This window comes from Octodon degus, unplaced genomic scaffold (genome assembly GCF_000260255.1).
Source record: "Octodon degus isolate 3935 unplaced genomic scaffold, OctDeg1.0 scaffold00043, whole genome shotgun sequence".
Classification (NCBI taxonomy): Eukaryota; Metazoa; Chordata; class Mammalia; order Rodentia; family Octodontidae; genus Octodon; species Octodon degus.
Window position 1 is genome coordinate 11,140,542 of NW_004524619.1, and position 22,794 is coordinate 11,163,335.

The following is a 22,794-nucleotide window of genomic DNA, read 5'->3' on the forward strand; positions in this document are numbered from 1 at the left end:
GAGCATAAGCTATGTGGCAAGGGCTGTTGGGAACAACCAGGCCATGGCAGGGGCCCTCTTTCCCTCCAGGCACCACTGAGCCCAGCAGGCTGCAGGAAGCGGGCACCTTTCCCCCTCTAAAGGAGAAATCAGAGCCAGCAGAACGGGAAGATGGAAGGGTAGGTAAGAGCCCAGGGAGGAATCTCCAGGTGTCCAGGCCCGGGTGGCTGCGCAATAGGACTCTGGGGCTCCCAAGTCCGGGCACTCTCCTCACAGTCAGTATTGATTTCACCTTCAAGCTCACACCCCAGGGAAGGGTTCTCCACCCACAGGTCACAAGTTAGGGACGCAGATCTGGCCACAAGATGCCCAAGGCTAGTCGTTGCTCCTGGGTATAAGGGCACGTGTGGCCTCCCAAGGGGCGATAAGGACCTTGCAACTGTGTTTATAATTTGCGCATCCATGTGCATCCTATGGCCATTTCCAGAGATCCGTTAACTTTCTTCAAGTTCTCAAAGAAGATCTGAAGGAAAGCCTAGGGAGGAGGCGCTGCAGGAAGTGACACTGCCCTGTGCCTTCCTTCGAATGAGGCAGCGTGCTGTCCTTCCGCAATGATGGAAATGTCCTCTCTGTACCATCCCTAAATAGCAGCCACCAGCCACACGTGGCTAGTGAGCCCGAAGACCCACGTATGGAGTCTTACTTCTTGCCGATTTACAGCGAAGGAACCTCGTGTGGCTGATGACTGCCGCCACAGCCCAAGTCAGTCTGGAAAAAGGAAAACACTTCAGGAAGCGGGACAGAATATCCAGGGGCGGGAAGTCACCCGTGATTACTCAGAGTAAGGAGGAAGAAGTAAACCTTGCATTAGACGAAATCTCCCACGATCACTCAGGCAGCGAGTGAAGCCCACAGTCCCTGGCAACCGCGGCAGAGGCAAGGGGAAATGAGTCACTAGTATTTCTGAAAGGAAATCTGGGTTCTGGATGTCACCAAACACACAGATACAATTATACCTCTGCAGGCAGCTGGCATTTCCTCACAGGGCTGTCAACACATGAAAGCACGTTTTCTGTACCTCACAAAGGGTGGAAGCGAGACAGCAGTGCCACGGGCAGTATGGCCTCTCCCTGCTCTCTGGAGCCCTAGATCCTCCTGACCCACTGCCTTTCTAGAAGACAGACGAGCTCCAAGAGAGACATGGTAGTCTTCCAGCTGCCTCCTGACAGGCATCCTCGCTTCCTCCTCAGAAACAATCGTTCCTACGAGACTCCATGCCAAGCCTCCCCATAGGGAGGGGAGTATTAAGCAATGAAACGGAGCCAGCGTGTGTCCCGAAACCCCCAAGCACTGTAGACGTTTCTCTCCAGGGCCTGCACAGGCCAGCCATGCACCCTACCTACTGAGCTACAACTCCGACCCTTTTGATGGTTCTTCTCAGACAAGGCCTTGCTAAGTTGCCCAACTTGGCATGAACATTTGCTCCTGGCCTTGAGCTTTTGATCCCCTGCCTCAACTTCCCAAGCAGCCCCAATAATAGGCGCACACTGCCGTGCTCAGCGAGACCGCTGCTTTTCGTCATTTGTTACTTACAGCCAAATGCAATTTTTAACTGATACCCTAACTGACGTAAGACCAGGATACTGTGCACAGGATGATATCAATTTCAGAATTTCAGGCTATAGAACTTTACCTGAATAATTTGCTATGATGTTGGATACTGGGATAGGGATGAACAAGTAAGGGCCTTACACAATTATTTTAATTCAAGTTGCCTTTTTTGCCAATCAGAATTTATTGGTACATTTTAGATATACACATGATCCAATCATCATAGGGAATTTGTACCTGTACAGGACAGAACTCGTTTCTTGTTTTGTTTTTTTTTTCCCCACTCCCCTACCCTCCCATCGGCTCCTCCTCCCTTCCCCACTTACCAAAGCTTTGTTTCCATTTTTTCCCTTCTTTTCTCATTTTTTCTTTTCTCTTCTTTCCTCTCGCCCTCCCCCTCCCCCTCATTCCCCTTCCCATTTGAACACTATCTCACAATAGCTTTTAGACATTCTGGTTCTTAAACTTTCAGTTTCTCACACCAGAGACATTGCGGCATTTGTGTGTTCAACTTACTTCACTTAGGAGTATGGTCTCAAGTGCATCCAAAAATGTCTCACGTGACCCTTTATGGTAAAGCAGTACTCCACTATATGAACGACCACGCCACCTTCTTTATCCATTCACCTGCTGATGGGCCCTTGTGCTGTTTCCAAGATTCAGCTATTACAAATGGTGCCGCTATAAACATGCGCGTTGGACCAACTAAGACCTCTAGTCCTAGTGTTCTGAGGAATCTCCGTGATGATCTCCACAGTGGTGCTACAGTCTACACTCCCACCAACAGCAGAGAACATTCCTACTTTCCCCACATGCCTGGTAACAGCCATTCTTTCTAGGGTGAGATGGAATCTCACCAACTGTTTGAACTTGTATCTCTCACATGACCAGCGAGGTTGAATTTTTTTCCCACATATTTACAGTCTGTATGTCTTCATCTAAGAAGTATGTATTCATCTCAGATGCCTATTTTTGGACTGCATCTTTAAATTTGGAGAGATCTGATATTTTGAAGAATAGCTGGCAATTTTTTTTCCACAGTATAGACTGTCTTCACTCTGTTGGTGGTTTCTTCTGCTGTGCAAAAGTCTTATGATAAAAGAAGAGATCCTACTTGCTGAATCTCTGAATAGTTCCTGTTCAACTGGAAACTCTTCAGGAAGTCTTTCCCTACGCCAAGTTTCCTACTTTCCAGCAGATTTAATGTTTTTGTTTTAATATTCAGATTTTGCTCCATTTTTATTTTAGTTGAGTGCATGGTAAATGATATGAGTCTAATTATAATCTCTGGCATATGGAAAGCCAATTTTCCCAGCACCATTTTTTGTTTGTTTGGCACTACCAGGGATTGAACTCAGGACCTTTTGCACTTGCCACACAGGCACTTATGCCACTGAGCTATCTCCCCAGCCCCAAGAGAAGTGAACTCAAAGGATGGGAAAAGCCCTCAGGAGATCGTGACACTTTGCCAGTTTTAGAAATAAGGGTTGGGTGTGGTGGTGCATGCCTGTAATCCCAGCACTTGGGAGGCTGAAGCAAGACTCAAGGTGATCCTCCTTCCTCAGCCTCCACGGCACTAGGGAAGGTTCTAGGTGTGCACCACCATACCTGGCTTCAGAAGAGCCTCATATTCCTGGCTTCCCATGAAGCCCTTTGGAAATCAGTCAGGGGGTTATCAGCTCTGAACAACCAAATTAGCAAGGTATGAGAGGTAATAGAAAGAAATCTCAGTCCCAGCCCGTTGCCTTGGAAACCCTAATTTCCACAGACCATACACTTGTGCTCAAGGCCGCAGCCTGAAGGCCGGCAAGGTCAAGCAGCTCCCCCCACAGCTCTAAGTACTGTGAGCTCAGCATCCTGCTGGTGCCGCCAGCAACTTCCTTCCCTGGCAGGGCTGCTGGATTTAGTGAATAAAAATCTAGGACTCCCAGTAAAATTGGAATTTCAGGTAAACAAGTCAACTTTTTTAGTGTGCATCCCAAATACCATATGAGATGTACATACTTTTTTGCCAATTATGGTAAGCATATACCTGTAATTCCAGCACTCTGGGAGGCTGAGGCAGGAGGATCACAAGGTCAACCTGGACAATGTGGCGACTCAGCAAGATTCTGTCTTAAAATACAAACAACAAATGGGTTGGGGGGATGTAACTCAGGTTAAAAGCCTTGGGTTCAATTCCCAGTACCAAATACACACACACACACACACACACACACACACACACACACACACACAGGGTCTCATTGTATAATACAAGCTGTTCTGGCTGGAGCTCACTGTGTAGCCCAGGTTGGCCTTGAACTCACAGCAATTGCCCTGTCTCTGCTTCCTGAGTGCTGGAATTACAGGCATGCACCACCACACCCAGCATACATTCTAGTTTTAAAACATTATTTTAAAAAATTAAAATTGGGGCCGGGGAGATGGCTCGGTAGAATAAGTGCTTCCTTGGCAAGCACAAGGGTCTGAGTTCAATCCCTGGTTCCACAAAAAAAAAAGAAAAGAAAATTTAAAAAGACAGAGACAGAGAGACAGCGAGCGAACAAGCGAGAGAGGCAAGCAGGCAGGCAGGCAAGCAGGGAGAGAAACACAAGACAGAGACAGAGACAGACAGAGACAGAGACAGACAGGGAGACAGAGAGAATGCACCACCAGCCAGAAGACCAGACAAGACGAGAGCTGTCTAATGCAGGACTCGGGGCACTTCCCCCAGGTCTGTGTGGTCCCACCCCACACCTGTTAAGAAGCTCTGGCCTGGGGGAGGCGCTGAGCTGGGAACAGCAGTCCTGCCAGGCCAGCGGCAGAGCACCCCTAGCTCGGCACATTTCACTTCAGGAAGCCTGGCGCCATGGTCCATCTCCCCATCATGTCACCCGTCACCTGTTTCTCAGTGTGAGTGAGCTCCCTGGGGTCTTAAGGTCAATTTTCACAGCACGGCAAGGCCAGGAGAGAAGTGAAAAAAGGAAAACGGGTATCCCCTGGGCCAGGAAAGGGAACAGAAAGGTACGCCGGAGTGCTCAAGGGGAACATCACATCCGGCTAGCACCCAAACCTTGTCACCTGACAACACAGCAAGGCCTACTGGCATTGACAAAACTGGCAGCAGACCCGTCCATGGCCTGACTCTCTTCAACTAAAGAACCAACCATCCTGCCACTCTTTCCAGGACACCAGTGGCTCAATGATAGGGAAAGCAGGGGGCTACCGAGGTCGACACCATGATTTTATTAAAAATAGAAAGCAGCTAAGAGAAATGTGGAAGGAGCTTCCTGGTGGCAGAGGGCACAAACTCCACACCCTGCTTTCCTCTAACCACTGTTCTGTGGTGACAACCAACATCTGGCAGCTTCTGAAAGCGCAGTGCTGCCCCGCAGCTCTTGCTAGAAACCAGCACATCTCCGCGAAGAGGCCAGGGAACAGTGAAACTCAAACCAGCTTCCGAAAAGCCCTACCTGAGTCAAGGATGGGTGGGCCACTGTCTGGCTGAGACCCCCAGGCCGTGCTGCCGGCCACCTGCTAGGCAGAGAAAGCTCAAACCCAACTGGCCCCTGCTGCTGCCAATCCAGGGAAAACCTCCCGATCTGCAGCACTTGAGCTGCTCCAGCCCCAGCCCAGCTCCCGGGCAGCGCTGCCAAGCAGGAGGCGCAGCTGGCCCGAGGGGCAGGCACCTCCTGACTTCAGCCCAAAGCAGCTGTATGGCACGGAGCTTTGGCAGAAGCGCCTTTCCTCTTCCTCCTGAGCCCACCTCATGCAAGGTTTGAGCTTCCCAACTGTAGCAGCTTCTCTCCCCGGAGTCTCCCTCAAGTCTCTCTGGCAAGGGAAGAGTTCACTATGAGCATATGTTCTTTTCTTGCCATAAATCACTCTGCTTGAGACAGGTGCCCCAGCACCCCAACCCCTGCCCTCATTTTGGTCTGCGGAGTGACGCACTGCCCAGGAACCAGCCTGTGGCCACCTTGAAGAATGTGACCAGGGTCACAGGGACGGACGTCATTGAGCCAGACCTCCTCATCCAAGTCCCATGGTGACAGCTGTCCCTGGGAAAGCTGACAAGGAAGAAGTGGAAGTAACCAGGAAGAAAGGAGGCATGACAAGGCCTCTAAGAGACAAAGACAGGGCTGGGAAGGGAAGGAGTTTGCAGGGCTGCAGACCACTACAACGAGCACCTCTCGGGTCCCTGACCCAGAAAAGGCCCCATGGCAAGACTGCCCAGATGAGCCCAGAACCTGCAGTTAGCCTGCCAGCCACGCACACCTCTGCCCGGCTCGCTCAGCTGTGCCGTGCCGTCCACAGTCCCTCCAGGCCCACTGCCCAAGCGCCAGGCAGCAGCCAGGGCCAGGCTCCACCTTCGAGGCTTCCCTCACAGGGCCTGTGGGCTGCCCGTGTTACTTCCATCCCCAGCCCCAGTCATGACCCGCCTCACTATTACAAAGACACCACCAGCACCTTGTCAAGGGCACCAGTGATGGAGCTACAGACCCAGCCACGTCATTCATTTCTGTGGGAAGCGCACAGAGATCACAACCTCACCAAACCTCGGTTTCTTCAGAAAAGAAAAAGAAGAAACCCCTTGTGTGCCTGGGGTACTTGGCCGAGTGCCTGGGGACAAAGCATCCCAATCATTCTCTTCTTCCCCTCCCTCCCTCTATCCTTAATCTCTCTCAGTTCCTCAACACACTCTTCCACACACCATCACCTCCCCATCACCACCTCCCAACTTCCCCGCCCACAAGCTGCTGTGTTCCTGGGAGCCAGGACACCCAGCTGCTTCCACGTTAACCCCCTGAAGCACGGAACTCCAACTCTTTTGGGAGGCCTGATCCCTTCTGTTGCCTGCCAGACTGTAACATCATCTTGGCTCTATCTTGTGGCCTCTCCGCACTTCAGATTAGCAACCCCATCAGCCAGAAAAGGCCCAGTAAGTGGTCTTTGAGCTCCCAGACTAGTTTTTATTAAAAGACTTAAAAGACTCGTGCTACCACGAATTCAGAGATACCACGTCTGGCCCCTGTACCCAATCAGTCTCTCCAAGACAACACAGGCCACTTACCCAGAGCCCTGTGGCCACTTGGCAACCTCTCCACCAGGTCTGACGGACAAGCTATCGTCATTACGAGGCCCACCCCTCAGCTCCCCTAATCCTCCTTGCCAAGACTCTTGGCGAACCCAAGTCCCTATCTATCTACACTGCCTCCTCCCTCACATCTCTGGGCTTCTGTCCTTCTCCCAGGCTTTCCCGGTGGACGGCACCTTCCCAGACCTCAGGCCCTGGCCCTCCCAGGCATATACAGGCCAGCACACCGGCCCTTCCACTTGGCTCTCAACTCGGCAAATGCTCACCCCACCCCTCAGTGCTCACAAAAGGGTTCCGCATCTGCAAAAGCACCAACTTACTAAAGCTTGAACTCTGAAGGGTTTTGTGCTTTTAGGCTCATTCTCAGACCTGCAGGGTGATGAAAACACTCATTACCTGACATCCACGTTCCCGGCTACTTGGCTTCATTTCTGGCCTCACTTGCAAACAAGAGTCCTTTCCACATCCTGCTCAGGGCCCGGCTGTGAGATCTGAGTGCTTTCTGTTATTCTGCTGTTTAAACTGGCCCCAGGTACAGATTTGGAGTGACGGCTAGTGCCACGGCATGTTACAGTGTTCTTAGCGGCGAGTTCAATGTTAACAAGGCAACAACACAATACATCCGGAAAAGGGAAGTGGGCCTTGGTCCGCACCAGAAGGCCCTGCTCTGGTAAGGGTTAAAGGGACCTCTGTGGTGCAGAACGAGGCTACCAGACAGCAGGAATGAAGGCTAAAATCTGTGGGCCTCCAGCTGGCCTCCTGTCTGAGATCATGACAGATTAGACATGAGACAGCAGGGTTTTGAGGCTGAAAGCCAGAGACTGACAGGGTCAGGAAAACGTTCGGGCCTCCTTGGCTAGGGTTTTACTACTACATAGAAACATTACGTACTGAAACGCCTGTATGTAGAATAAGCTGTCTTTAAGCAGAGACACATACCCCAAGTCATGAATAGAGCTACTCAGGACCTTAAACTGCTCTCTCCTTGGGAGCAGGGCCTCAGCACTCGGCGACGGGCCACAGAGCAGCATAAATACCAGGAATTAGAGCGCTGGCTGATGGAGCTCTGCCACACACACACACACACACACACACACACACTACCCGTGTGTGGGGACAGGGCTGCTGAGGATGCAGACCGCAGCCCGTGCTCCAGAATGGTGACCGCGGAGGAGGAAGCCACACAGGAAGTGCTCAGAGAGGCTTTCCTTTTCTGTGCCCCTGGCTAATGCCATCCCTCACAATCTCACTCCATCTCAGGCGGTGAAAGTGCACACGCTCGTGTGCGTCTTCCACGCACACACTCTCTTACACACACACACACACACACACTTTACATCAGTAACAAAGATCCTACACTTTTGATCAAAGCATCCTATCCCATGAAATTTTATGAGATTTTCCAGATGGGAATGTAGGCTCTGCAAGGACAGGATCTTGGTTCTGTTCCTGGTGTTTCACAGAAGTGGCTGAAACAGTGCCTGGTGATCAGTGGGTGCCCGGCAAACAGTGGAAAGCAACAAATAAATGAGAAGGGAAAAAAAAAAATCCCTGCACAAGAAAGTGAGATCCCACATCTGACATAACCTCGACTCTATATATCCCACCTTGGCAAAACCTCAGCTTTTCACTCTCTACTCTGGAAGGGCCTTTTCACAAAAATGCCTAGTTTCCCAAAAAACAAAGACTACAACATTCTTGTTAATTCCTCTGGGATTAACACAGGCTTCAGGGGGTTATGCCACACCCGACTGGTCTCATGTCATTGGAAACACGCCAGCCTCTCCATCCATCCGGACCCTCCCACTCCCACCTGCCACAATGTCCCTTCAGACTCAGAGTGTTTTGGATCGGGCAAAGGCTAAGTCAGCTAGTCCCTTCTGATGCTCGGTCCTCGTGCGCTCCATTCTCAGAAGCGCTGAGCGTGCTCCCAGCTGCCTAGAATCATTCTTCCCCGCAGCCCCTAATGCCAGGGGAGGAGGTCTGGTTCTTACTCTGTCGGTACACTTTCTTGCTGTTATGGTGGTGGGATTTTCCATTTGTTTTATAGCCAACAGAACTACCACAGAGGTTGAGAAGGTTCAAATACAACCGCAGTAAAGTATTTCTTTGATTCTCATATTTTGTATGTCCTAATTGCTTCGGTGCATTCAAAAATGGCTGGAATACTTCGCAGGTGGAGTGTTCTTTGCTCGCCTCCTGAGCTGGGACTGGCAGCAACGCCTTCTAGCTACAAGGGTGCTAACAAATGGGAAACAAGCAGAGACTGGAGAAGGGCGTGCACCTTTGTTGTTCCTGGCATCCCAACTCCACGTGAAAAGGACCCGGCCAGCCTGCTGGATGAGACACGTGTGGCCCTTCATCCTCGCTGGCCCAGCTGAGAAACAACCAATCTCCTGCCAAGGCCATCCCTGATCAGCCGGTCCTCGGCCAACCCACCAGCACACCAGACACACGTGAGACGGCAGCAACTCTCTGTAAAGCATGAGCTTCTACAAATGTTTCGAGTGGCTACATTTTGGGGCGGTGTAGTTTGCAGCAAAAGCTGACGTGTGAGCCCATTTTATGGACGGAGAGACTGAGGGACAAACATAAAGGTCTCCCAGCTATGATGTGGGGTTTTAAGTCAGGCAGTGTAACTCCAGAGGCCAAGCTTCGCCATCTGTCCTAGAGCCAAGCCACTCTGCAGATTTCAAAAGTTTCCCTACTCACTCCTTTCCTAAAGGTTGCTACTAGCAGAGCATGGCCTTATGCAGCCCCACGAACGCCTAGCAGGCAACCGAGTGACGCCCAGGTTCCCAAAGCACTCTGCTCTCTTCTTTTTTTTAAAATTTTATTTATTTATTTAGTGTGGTGTGTGTGTGTGTGTGTGTGTGTGTGTGGCCAGCTCAGCCCACCAGGGGGCGGGGCTGGCTGGCATGTGGTGCTGGGGGATCGAACCGCGGTCCCTGTGCTTTGCTAAGCCTGTTCTAAGTAGGTGCTTTAGACCACTGAGCCATCTCACCAGCCCATGCTCTCTTCTGATACTTTTCAATCATTTTACAAAATAACATAATTGCGCTGAACAAGGTGGGGTGCACACAAAGCCCCCACCTTAAAAGGGAAGGGAACTCCAAGACACAGCAAAACATGGGTGCACACCGAGGACATTCTGCTAAGTGGAATGACCCAGTCACAGGTGACAAACACTATACAATTCCTAAATAGCTTACAGGAGGTTAAATTCATAGAAACAGAAGGTAGAACGAGGACTTGTTTAGTGGACATGGAATTTCAGTTTGAGCTGGAAAGCTCTGGACATGCGTGATGAGCAGGAGTGCACAACCATGCGGTACTCTTAACTTCAAACAAACTACACCCTTAATACAGCTAAAATGGTAATTTTCATGTTACCAGAATTTTCCTCAAAAAAAAAAGGACAAAATTACAATTTAGGCCTGTGATTAAGAGGTCAGGACCACTCTTAGATCAGCTGGACTCCAGAGAACAAGGGTTGGGGGTCTTGCATTCAGTGCTCCCGAGGCCTGGGCCGCCCCTTGCCAGCCACCACCTACCACTCACTGATGGCCCGATGGGCTGGCAGACACGTCAAAGCAGCCTTGAACACATGCTGGGCTCAAGGACAAAAAGCTCAAAGAAATCAAAGCCAGTTCCCTGCCCCCAGACCAGCACAGAAGAAATGCTATGCTGACTCCTCTCAATTTGCATTTAGTTTTCAAGATCACAGGATTGATGTGACTCACTGGTAGGAAAATAGGGTGACACAGGGCACAGTGAAGTCAATATGACTTGGAGGAACTGCACTGGAGGCAATCTCTGAGACGGCCACCCTTGCAGCGGACTCCGAGAAGGGTAATTATAAAAAGGAAGGGGGTAGAGAGAGGGCCAAGAGCAGAAAACAGGAAGCCCCGCTGGGCCCTGCTGGAGGCAGACACCACCCTCTTCTCCACAGGAAGGTCGGAGGAACACTCACAGCATCTGGTCCCAGTCCAGGTGACCCACCATTCACCCCCAGAGCTGAAGCATGACACTTGTGTGTCAACCTCAGCCTCTGAGCATCCTTCCAGTTCCTCAACAAGAGGCCAACAAAGCCCCCTGGGGCTGAGGCCAAGGGGTGACCTGAGCCACTCTCCACCCTCCTTCGCCGCGTGCAAGCCGAGAGCTGGCCCGATTCCCTCAATATCCATCCTGAAGTGAGTCAGTCACCCAAGAACCCGGGCAGTTATCTGATCAGACCTGAGGACAAGTGCAGCTTCCCTAAGGGACTCAGCAGCTAGCATGATTCCTGTTCTTGCGGCCGAGAGTGGCACGAAACGTCATGCTCCTCCACTTCTCAGCAGACAGGGAGCCTCCCACACGCTGTTCCTCCCATCACTTTCCCCAAAGACAACCAGGGGCACAGAAAACAAGGGCACGGTGTGACATCTACTCCAGCATGTGTCATGGCCAACACCAAGTGACATCTGGGCACACCCAGCCCACACAAAGCTGGATTTCCTCCCCTGCTGGCTCACATCTGGAAACCTTCCTGGGAACACGTGACAGCCAATGGGGTTCTCTGTCCGCATGGAGCTGCACTTCTTATAAACAAATAGACAACAGCAAGTCCAATAATGAAAAATGTCACCGAGGAAAGGCAAGTCAAGGACCAAGGGCTGAGGTGACCGGTGAGCTGGGAGTTGGGAGCCTCCATCGTCAGTACATGGAACATGGGAAGATTTCATGAGTGAATACGAGTTTCACTGATAAGATGACATCTGAGCAGAACCTTCAGAGACGCAGGCGTGGGTGGTGAAAACGCCAGAACTGGACAATGCCAAATAGAGAAACAAAGTTCAACGGCCTTGGGGTAGGAGCAGCCAACAGCAGCACAGCCACAGCAGCTGTCCCTCAGCTGGGGCCAGTGGCCCAAATCAGAGAGCCACCCTCCAGCTGCACAGGACAGGAAGGGCCTCATCATCGCTCCCTGAACCTCAGCTTCCATGATCAGGCAAGGAAACAGGGTGAGGCGAAGCCACAGCCACGATTCCAAGGAGCTGCTTTCGTAGACTTTCCCTAGATCCTCCCCCTCTGCACAGCCTGTGGGCTGTTTTTGGGATTGAGAATCTGTTATCCAAAATGCTCAGGACTAGAAGCATCTCAGATTTCAGTTTTTTGAGGGGAAATACTTGGATGTACCTAGTGAGGTGTTTTGGGGACAGGATCCAACTCTGAACAGGGCATTTATGTTTCACATATACCTTGTAATATGATAGTCTGAAAGTAATTTCATACATTTTTATTAAGACTGTGCATGTGGCATGAGATCTGCCACCTGTGGCATGCTGGCACTCACAGGTGTAACAGCTTGCGCCTCGATGTCTTCCCAAAGCCTCATGAGTCACACACAGGGCTCTGTTAGAGGTGGCTGCATCTAGAGTGTGTGACACTGGAATGCATTCGTGGTCAATGCCCGGATCAAAGTCACAACTAAGGGGGTGAGTGCTACCTCCCTAAGCAGCCTGGTTAAGATATAAGAGCTAGCAAGAGAGCTGCGGTCATCTCTTGTTGCTATGCTACCATCTGCCTGACAGGAAGTACTCTCTTGTGGTGTCCCTCTGCCTTGGAGCCAGCTGGTTATAGACTGAAACACTACCAACTTTGAGCTAACTAAACCTTTCCTCCCATAACTTTGGGTTAAATTTTGTTCCCGCAAGAACTAAGAATTTTTCAAATTTTGCAGCATTTTGGAATTCAGATTTTTGAATTAACAATGTTGAATTTGTACTTATGGGAATGAGTAGAATCAGAGGACAGTAAATGCCAGTTACAGACTTTCAGAGAAGGCATGATTTCCTTAGTACTTACCAATGTTTAAATGGAATTATCAGAAATCTCTCAAGACCAGCCTTCACCCTTCATTCAATTGTAGGTCAAGGATCTACAATCTTGGCCTTCCTTGGACTACACATCCTCAGAACAGGGGATACCCATAAGATTTCTGGATTATGGATGACATGCAGGGACAGTACCTCAGGTTTCTGGAATTTGTGGGGATTAGAAGGCACCCTTTGAGAAGCATTTCCTCTTCCTGGAATAGGTGAGACTTAGGAGGAGCTCAGAGAAAAAGGAAAGATTACTTGAGCTCATTTCAGGCCAACAAATAATTAGGATTCTGGCGTTACAGACCCTAAGGTACCAGACCATGAAAGGAAGAGGGTTTCAGGCAGTCATTCTGCCTGGGAATAAAGGTAAAGGCAACACATATGGCGAGTCGAACCTGAAACCTGAGCACAGGGTTCAGAGTGTAAAATCCTTATGCACAGGGAGGACTCAGCAGGACTGTCAAAGCATTAAGGGGTCCCTCAATGAGTGAGAGGTGCATAGAGACATGGAAAAGGAGTGGAAATCCTGTCCCCTCATCCTCTCTGGGCCTGACCTGAGTAGTTCCTAGAGTTCTGGGCCTTAGTTCCCCATATGACTTCCCCAAGGTGCCCAAAATCCATGTGGTATACACATCCACTACATCGTCCAGTACATCATCAGAAATGTTATTACTGTCCCTCACTAAGCATTTTCTGACCACCTCAGACTTTTGAAGGCAGTATCTTCCATCATGTGTGTCACAGCAGTGGCACCTGGTCCTTTATTATAGGACAATTTGGACCAGCTGCTTAGATCTTTAGTGAAATCTGCACTCGTATCTCAAGACACACCACAGGGTTGGTGATTCATGCTGAAGAGACACCGGGCCGGAAGACCCAGTGGGGAAAAGGGGGTGAAGAACCCCCCAGCCCAGGGCCTTGTCCTCAGCAGCTAACTTCTAGGTTCTCTTCTTCCTCACAAGGAGCCTGGTTCTCAGAGGCTGGGAGATGACAGGCAGCACACTGCCTCACACCACATCAATGGCCATCCAAGGAAACAACTCTGAAACCAAATCTAATTTCCACACCATCCCCAGCAATTGCCAGACCATTCGTCGTCTCCATTCTTTGTTCCCTGGCTCCTTATTTGAGTGTCTGGGACAAAGACCCAGTGTCGCAGGGGTCTGTTTCTCCTGCAGCCTCCCAGGTGAGGGGAGAAACACTCTCGATGTTCTTGACGCACTCACACATCCCTGTAAGTAGGCACAAATGCCCCACATCTGGGCGCCAACTCAGGCAGCACACTGGCACCCACTGGCAAGGTCCTCCAAGTGCCAGCACCCACAGCCTATTAATAACACAGAAGCCAGAACTGAGCAGAGAGGAAACTGGGAATAAAAGGCTGGCTTCAGTCATGGCTGTTTCACATCACACGGCAAGAGCACATCTACCCTTCAACAAGAGATTCAGAAAATGAGACGCCTGCAGAAGGACCTGGGCTGGTAGCAGAGGAAGGACAGTCACCTGCCAGTTCTTCTTACCTGTCTGGCCACCCTCCGCGCCTCCCAGTAAGGTTTTGAGTCTTCCACAGCTTTGCCGATTTTCTTCACCAGTTCATCCAGCTTCACCGTCGCCTCAACCAGAACAGAACGGAACTTCTGACGAGCATCCTGCAGCCAGAGAAAATAGAGGAAATTCAGGTCAACCTTAAGCAGGAAATTGCAATTGCCCACTTCACCTAAGCAGACACCAGGAAGGACTTTACCCATCACACACACCCCTCAACAAGCTTGTGCATGGCACCATATGGATTAGCGTCCCCTAGATAATGTTCCGCCACAGTGAAAGGGACCTAGTGTTAACTAAGGAAACAGGTTTATAATCTAATTGTACGTATCTTTATGGCCAGCCCGGGCAAGTTAGGGAGACCCGGCCTCAAAAACTAAAAGCAAAAGCAATTAAAAAAACTAATGTGGCCAGAGATGACCATACTGGACAGCAAAGAGTAGATTTAAACACTTTGTCCAAATCCTCAGGGAAAGAACCATCAATCCAATTGCCTCTGGCAGCCCCTGTCAGAGGAAGGTGCCACTTCCCACACTTCCTAGAATTCATCAGCCACGTGACTTCTTAGTCAGGCTCAGACCCTGAGTGCAAATTTACTGTACACAGGGCCTAGGGCATGGTACCACCCTCAGAACACTTTTAGTGTGGTGGGTAAAGTAGGCCTGGAAGCCCGCTCTAGAAATCCCAATGGCAGGGTGAGGTGGTACAGATAGAACCCAGCCACAGAGAGCTCCACAGAGGGAGACTCAAGGACAACCTCCAAAGGAGGTGCGCCTGTCGCCCAGAAGCCTGAGACCCAAGTGGACACTTGGGGAGGAGACTGAGGCAGCAAAGCTCCTGCTCAGCCAGGAGGGGGCCGGGAGCCAGAGTCTGGAACATGAAGAATGCCCAGAGATATGGTGACCCAGTGCCCATCCTGGAGATGGTGACTTGGGCCTCTACAGGGGTATGGAAAAGACAGGGACGGATGGAAATCATATTAAGCTGATTTGCAACATAAGAGTCCAGAAACCAAGGCCATGAGACACAGGGAGGGGGGAGAAATTTGGTCCAACATGCCTTTTGGAGGACATACTGGGGAATTGGGTCAGGATTTCACAAACCCAGTTTACTCTCTAACTCCTTTTCCCTTTGTCATTTGCTTGACAGAGCTGTACCTGGGTGGGTGGGTGTGGATGTGGGTGTGGGCGTACGCACACATACACTTACGTATGCTAAGAAAGGCGACATGGATACTCAAGACAAGGAACACCACCGTATGATCACGAGCCAAGGGCTTCCCTGAGATTCAACAGCTCAGCTTCTGGAAGGGCATGCATTCCAGTACCTAGAAACAGCCTTCCTCACGATTACCAAACATGTGTAATTGTATGGCCAGGGTGGCAGCACACGCTGGTAATCCCGGCACTCAGGAGGCTGCGGCAGGAGGATCACTGAGACTTTGAGACTAGCCTGGGCTACACAGTGAGTTCAAGGCCAGCCTGCACTACATAGCGAGACCCTGTCTCCCACACACAAAAACCTTATTTCTACCGTAGGGGCCTCATGAGTGTGAAGCACAGCTGAACTGATCAATTCTTCTAATTCCTGTCCTGTGTATCTCAAACTGTGACATTCCGGCTTGAAGGGCTTGGCTTCTGTCCCCTGTGGTTCCTGAGCCTAATTCCACTTCAGAGTAGGTTTTGGCCCCAGCCCCAGTCTTATGCTGCCATTCTCGTTGTCCTCACAATGGTCATCATCACCATCCTGATTTCTGTCTGCCTTCTCTATCAAGCAGGCCTGGAATGATCAGCCACAGCCTCTAAGACAGAGACCAGCTCTGCGCGTAGGGTCATCTGGGAGGACCCCAGAAGAACTGGGCTCCCCCAGGGAGCAGCCACCCACAGAGCTGCTGCCAGACCCAGCTTCCCATTCGTGAGAGGCACCTTACTGTCAAGACCCAGATTTTAATAGAGGCAGACACTGATTCAAAACCAGCCAGGCGTCTTCTGTGGGGCATCTACACCAATCATTTGCATTACTTATCAAATTATTACTTTCCATCTTACAAAGAGGCCGTTAGAAGAACTGAAGGAGAATACAAAGGAAAGACACCTCACAGGGTCACAGGAAGGCGCTCAGTATACGTATAGTTCTGCAGGATGCGGTGGCCCACACCTGTAATCCCCACACTTGGGACGCTGAACCAGGAAGACCACCAGAATCTGACGCTAACCTGGCCTGGGCTGTCTGGTGAGTTCAAGGCCAGGCCAGTCTGGACTACACAGCAAGACCCTGTCTCAAACACACACACACACACACACACACACACACACACACACACACACAATTTTTCAGGATATAAAGCAACCTACAATCCTGCTAAAAACCACACGGGGGTCTCGCGGAGGCAAGGATAGGTGACATGAGGGACACCATGTGCTACACTGTGAAGACACCTGCTTTGCAAAAGCACCCCCATGTGACCCGACTCTCTATAGTTACCCCTCCGGTGGTGGGCAACACCAGCGCTACCCACGGTTGGTCACATTAGAAAGCGAGAACCCTAGGCTAGATCGGTTGGTATCTGGCCCGGGGAAACTGACATCATCCCAAGCATCTCCGCTATAAAGTAAGAACCTTGGCCCGTGGGCCATGAGGTTCCATGCCTTTAGCAACTAGTAAGAAATGGTTTTTGTTTTTGTTTTTTTTCTGGAACCAGGGATTGAACTCAGGCCCTTGCGCTTGCCAGGGAAGTGCTTATTCCACTGAGCCATCTCCCCGGCCCCAAGAAATATACTTTTTAAAGAAGGTGGATTCACAAATTCTTCATTAAAAAATGATCAGATGATCTGGTCTCATGGGGATCTTCCTAGCTAGGCGTGGAGTGCAGGGTGGCCTGACTTTCAGACAGGGACTGTCCTCTCAGTCCCCACACTGTGCCTGAATCACACCCACCTGCTGGCTTTGTCCAGGCTCCCCGCGCAGCCCCTGGGGACATCGGGCACGCCAGGAGCCACAGTGGGCCCAGGGGAGTCCAGCCCACCACCTGTGCCTCTGGGAACGCGGGATGTACGGCACATCTGGACCACCTCAGGGGCTGGGCCTTCCTCAAGAGCTTCAGTGCCACCAATAGCAACGGATTACAGCCTTGTCCCGTAGGTGCTACTGTTCTTATGTGACAGAGGAGGAAACTGAGGCACGGAGAACCAGGGAATGGCAGAGCCGAGAGTTACACTCAAGGGACACAGCGTAACTACAATGTCATGAGCTGAGGCCTGAGACTAAGCAGGCACACGATGACAGGACCGGGAAGGCCACCCAAGGAAGGGTCATTTGTGCCGGGGCTTGGGGGTCGGGGGATTTCACTAGACAAAGGAAAAGGAGGGCAGCATTCAAGGCTCAGGGAGCGGCATGAGTAAAAAATGGCAGTGGGGGGCAGGTGGGGCTGCAGGATGGCACCTGTGCCCATCCCTGGGAGTCACCTGAATGTCACCAGGCACAAGCTAGAGCGGTGATGGGGCTGGTTTTGCTTATATACTTCCTTTGCGGATGACATTCTGGTGCTAGTCTGTCACTGAGGCTTTGTCTCCTCCTCCTCTTCTTCCTACTTTCTTCCTCTGGCTCTAAATCATCTCACACTAAACTTTTAGCCGGAGTCTGGGTGGCTGGGTTTTCTCCAGTGGCCAGCTCCCATTATTCCCCACGCACTCCCTGGTTGGAAAGGCAGAAGCATGTGCTCTACTACAAACGGAAAAGCAGTCACGTTTTACTATGTGACTCACCTGTTCTTGAGATAGCACGGACACAGCTGCAGTAAGGCTATCAAGGGACACCGACCACAATAATTGCTGGGAGGACGGGGGACGATAAGGTGGAGACAGAGAGACAAAACCCAGATCTTCCCTAGTAGGACGCCCAAAGATAATAACTCACATGGAAAAACCAAGATGTAGCCACATAAAACACATTATTTAGTGCCACAGAAGTAAATGCTTTAATACTCAACTAAAATATATAAAACCTATTAGAGTAAACTGCCTCTAGGGGAGGGCGGGGGGTAAGAGTCTATTGAGGTGGGCTGGAGAGATAGCTCAGCGGTCTAAGCGCCTGCCTGACATGTAGAAGGACCGGGGTTTGATCCCCAGTACCGCACGCTGTGCAGGCCCTGGAACAGCATGGCGGCACACACCTGTAATCCCAGCACTGGGGAGGATGAGACAGGGGGATCACTATGAGTCTGAGCTGCATAGCAAGACCCTGTACCAAATAAAATTCAAAAAAATATTTTTATTTGGGTTATAATTTGTCTTTTTTGTGAGGTGGGGATTGTTTTCTATTTTGAGACAGGATCTCACAATGTTGCCCAGATTGGCCTCAAACTTGTAATCATCCTACGTCAGCTTCCAGAGTTGCTGGGATTACAGACATGCACCAGTAAGCTGGCTTTAAAATTTTAGCTGCAGTAAAATTTCATGATGGATTTTTATAAGAAAGATGTGACATAATCAGATTGAGGTGCTCTAAAAGTTGTTAGCTGGCTGCAGCAATCATTTTTTAAAGACCCCTTCGGTGATTCTTCAGGGCCCGGCAGCCTGGTAAGCACCCTTTTGCAGCCACCTGTGGTAAGGGTACTGGCCCCAAGAGCCTGACTGGACAACAGTATTTCCCAGGCCAGGGATCTAGGCAGCAACGCAGCACCTGCCCGGCAAGAGCAAGGTCCTGAGTTCAATTTCCAACCAAAACAAATCAGCACTCCTCTCTGTAAATGAGGTCATGTGCTGGGGTGGTGCACGCCTGGCTGTGTGCACACCACCACTCCTCCACTGAAAAGACAAAACCAGCCCAGCCCTTTTCTCGTCCAGGGGATCGAGCTCCCTAAGTAACAATTCCCCAAAGTATCTGATCCCCCCGGGAGCCCACTTGCCAAAACCTCTCCTGCCTGTCCACAGTCCTGATGTCCCCTCCCCTGCATTTCCCACCCCCATCCCTGAGGAGCTGGCGAAGCAACTCTGGCTCCAGAAGTGGTCTCGGGACCCAGCCTGGATTTCCAGTCAGATAAACTCCTAGCCACTGGGATTATTTTGGGGGTAGGGAGGGACACAACTTACCAGAACCAATTATGAGACAGCATTCTGAAATTTCTTGGAAACTATGGGACAAAGAACTGTCCTCCACCACTGTGGCTCAAAGGACGAAATGAAAACCTGCACCAGAGAGTGACCACCTGGGCACCATGAGAGAAGACTGTGACAGAGAGGAAATGGGGGAGAAGAGGAGGAGGGAGGACTGAGTTCCAGGGATGCTTTGAGCTTTCTGGCCCACACACCATGCAACCTACTCCTATACTTCTCTCTTCTAGATTTGGATTTCTAGGACGTGTAGTCTTCATCACTAAAATGATGTTTATGAGGGGCTGAGCTGGTAGGATTTAATTCAACCTAATTTTGTGAAGATTTCTTTATATCCATTTTAATGGCAGCTTGATAGCCGGGCATGATGGTACACACCTATACTTCCTACGCTCGGGAGGCTGAGGCAGGTGTGTTGCTGTGAATTTAAGGCCAGCCCGAAGCACACAGCAAGCCTGTCTCCAAACACAACACAGCACAACACAGCTTACCACACCCGAAAGCCTGTTTGAAACTATCAGACTTGTGCTTTCTGCCCCATTTCAGTTCTTGGCCTCCCACAATTCCAGGCCCAAAGACCAGCATGGGGGGTTGTTTCAGGAATGTCTGGGAGCACAGAAAGCTGCTCTCTTTGCAGGAGACAACCCACGGGACAAACTCATCTGCCATAACAGCGGCCCTTCTACCAGGCAAGGGAAACAAGTCCTGGCTGTCCACCAGCTGACTGTACAATCTGCACTCCACCTCGTTCTAAAGCTCAGAGGAGACCTCAGATCCCCACAGCTGGAAACTGCCTCATCCACTCCATGACTCATAATTTAGTCCAGCCCAGAATGGCTGACAGTGGCAGACTCCCTGTCTGAATGTGTCAGTGTGTCAAAAACACAGCCCAGTATAGATAAGAACTGCAGCCAAGCCCAGGCAGCCAGAGCCCTGCGCCTTGAAAACAGGATGCCGGCGTTCCCACACTAGGGACAAGACCCTGTTTTCTGCCAACCTACTTAGCTACGCCTCAGTCAACTCACTTGTGAAGCTCGCCTTGTAAGAATGATGGCCTTTCCCTTCACAGAGGTGTCCTCAGAACCCGTGAGATAAAGATGGCACGCTAGCTTTTTAAAAATAACTGTCCTACATAATGACAATGACACACACTTCAAAGGCTCCTTGGGTAATGTCGTTTATAAATACACCACTTCTATGTGACAGGAGACCTCGCAGACCCGAGCTGAGCCTCACTGTGACCTGTGAGAGAGTCCCCAACGTGAGCTCCATGCGTTTGAGGCTGCAGGTCATTAGACAGAGGCCCACAGGCTGGTCCCTAGTCCCCTGTAGCAACTGCTCCACCAGCGTGTGCTAGGGGGCTGGCGGGTGTCCCATGGCACTTCCAGCATAATAAAGTAAAATTCATCAACCTCTTTTCCCTACATCCTCCACGAATGCCCAGTGGGGTTTCTAGAAGCTGTATATCACATGGCACCTCCAGAAATGGAATACAAGAGCAGACAGGACAGTCCAGTTCTTCTACCCCGCCAGACATGGAAGAGTCGCAAAAACATGCTAAGCAGGCACTTTTCATTCAGTTCTTGTGTGGGGGAAATGGTTCTTTTCATAAAATACATAAAATTCATAAAATACATGAACAGAACAGACCAACATTTCCAGTGAATTAACAAGATCTATGTAACTTTTTCCTTTCATTTCCAATATGGACTCTATGGCGACGGCCACCAGGAAACCAAAAGCTCACTGGGGTATGTGACTGCGAGAAATTAGAGGAGATCCGAGGCCCAAAGGTCTCAGAACTGCTTCCTGCACTAGGCGGGGCCAGGAACTGCCCTCGGGCCTGCTCTGGGGACACCGCTCTCTCACCAAGGACATCAGTGCACATCACTGATACAGAAGCAGGTGTTCTTTCTCCAAGGTTCTGCTTCTGTCAGGAAGCAAGTCCCCACTTGGTACTTGTCTTTAGCACCTCTTTACATCTGCTAACTCCTTAAGGAAGAGGGGCTGCCTCACCCCTTCTCTGCAGCAACCGGAGAAGGTGGGATCTCCTGGCATGTGATGAGCGAAACAGTGAAACCTAACACTTACTCCACTCCCAACATGAAACCACTATTACAAATCTAACACTTACTCCAGAGTCACCAAGCTTTCCCCTGGTGAGCTCAGCACGTTCCTATTTCTTAAATTTTAAAAAAGTTTGCTTTTAAAAATGTTTCCTTTGATAGTTTTCCATTTATAGTCATGAAGCTTCTTTTTAGATGAACTGAAGTAAAAATGTAAGTCAGTTTAAAGGACAGTATCGAATGAGAGCAGCACATGCCCAAGCACTAGGATATGGCACAAAACAACAAAATGAACAGCTGCAGACTGAGAAGTTAGGAAATACACCCTACAGCAATAGTCCTGTCTCTGTTGGGAGGACCGTTCTAGAATCATGAAGAAAATCACCAATGAAACACTCTGATTTACTAACCAGGGATGAGGTACCTGAACAGTTTAAAAGCTTACCAAAAGCCATGTTTTCTTTTTCTTTTTTAAAAAAATATTTTTATTGAGAAACAAATAGCAATGAGACAGTTTCACAACCGATTACTAGTACATTTTCAATAATTAATACATTGCATATTGTTGTCTTAGTGGTTATTCATTGTACAAGATGAAGACCCGATATCCTGTCTCAAACACTATTAGAACAAACCTCTGTTCACTGAATTAAGAGAATGGAGCTGTATATCTATCCTAACTATTTTGAGCACACTGACACAAAATGGTCGTTCATTTGTATCCCCCTTTTTTGGCTAGTTTTGTCAGAGAAGGGTATTTCATTGCCATTTAAATAGTGTAGGTGCATGAATTCAGCAAAATATCCCAATATAGTCTAATAGTCCATAATAGTAGTGGGTTTTCCGTAAGACTGTCAATGTCCAAAGTTGCTGACTTGAGCATTTTATAGATCATATTAATATGGCTTTATGTTTTATAAGAAACCATGTTTTCTAAGCCCACCCAGTGCACAGAAGAGACCTGTGACAGCTACTAGGATACACAGTACAAAGAAACCACTTCCAACAGTGCTAGGGAGGAAGGAGATCACAGGCTCTCTTCAATCTGGGCTCCCACGAGAATGCTTTAAAAGCTCTGTGAGAAGCACAGCCAAGACAGTCTGATCATACCTGAGGAATTTCTCAGCAGAGGCAGGGACTCAAAGATCACACTAGAGTGAGGTGAGAGCTGAAGGAGGTAAACCAGAAGGACCTGAGGTGGATGTGTGTCAGAAGGAGGAAGAAGCAGAGGTGGGGAGGGGCAAGGAGGAGCTGGAGATAAACCGATTCAGGGTGGGCCCCAACATTCCTGACCACTGGAATCATCCTGCTATGAGAACCTGATTAAATCAACCCCCAAGTCACAAATGTAGAAGGGAAAGAAGGAAGAAGAAAATACTATCATCTTCAAGTTGGGGAAAACAAGCTCGCTATCAGAAAACACAGTGGTCTGGGGCTGGGGAGATGGCTCAGTGGTCTGGAGCACCTACTTAGAACAAGCTTGGCAAAGCGCAGGGACCGCGGTTCAATCCCCCAGCACCACATGCCAGCCAGCCCCGCCC

General features: G+C 50.0%; 1 protein-coding gene across 1 annotated transcript in view; it reads right to left on the reverse strand.

Annotated features, from left to right (window-relative positions):
• Sh3bp5 (SH3 domain binding protein 5) overlaps positions 1-22,794 on the reverse strand; it is a 70,348-nt gene that overhangs the window by 29,679 nt on the left and 17,875 nt on the right. Inside the window, exon 3 of the mRNA XM_004631695.2 lies at positions 14,052-14,180. Coding sequence (XP_004631752.1) covers positions 14,052-14,180 — 129 coding nt within the window. The remainder of the gene's footprint in view (positions 1-14,051; positions 14,181-22,794) is intronic.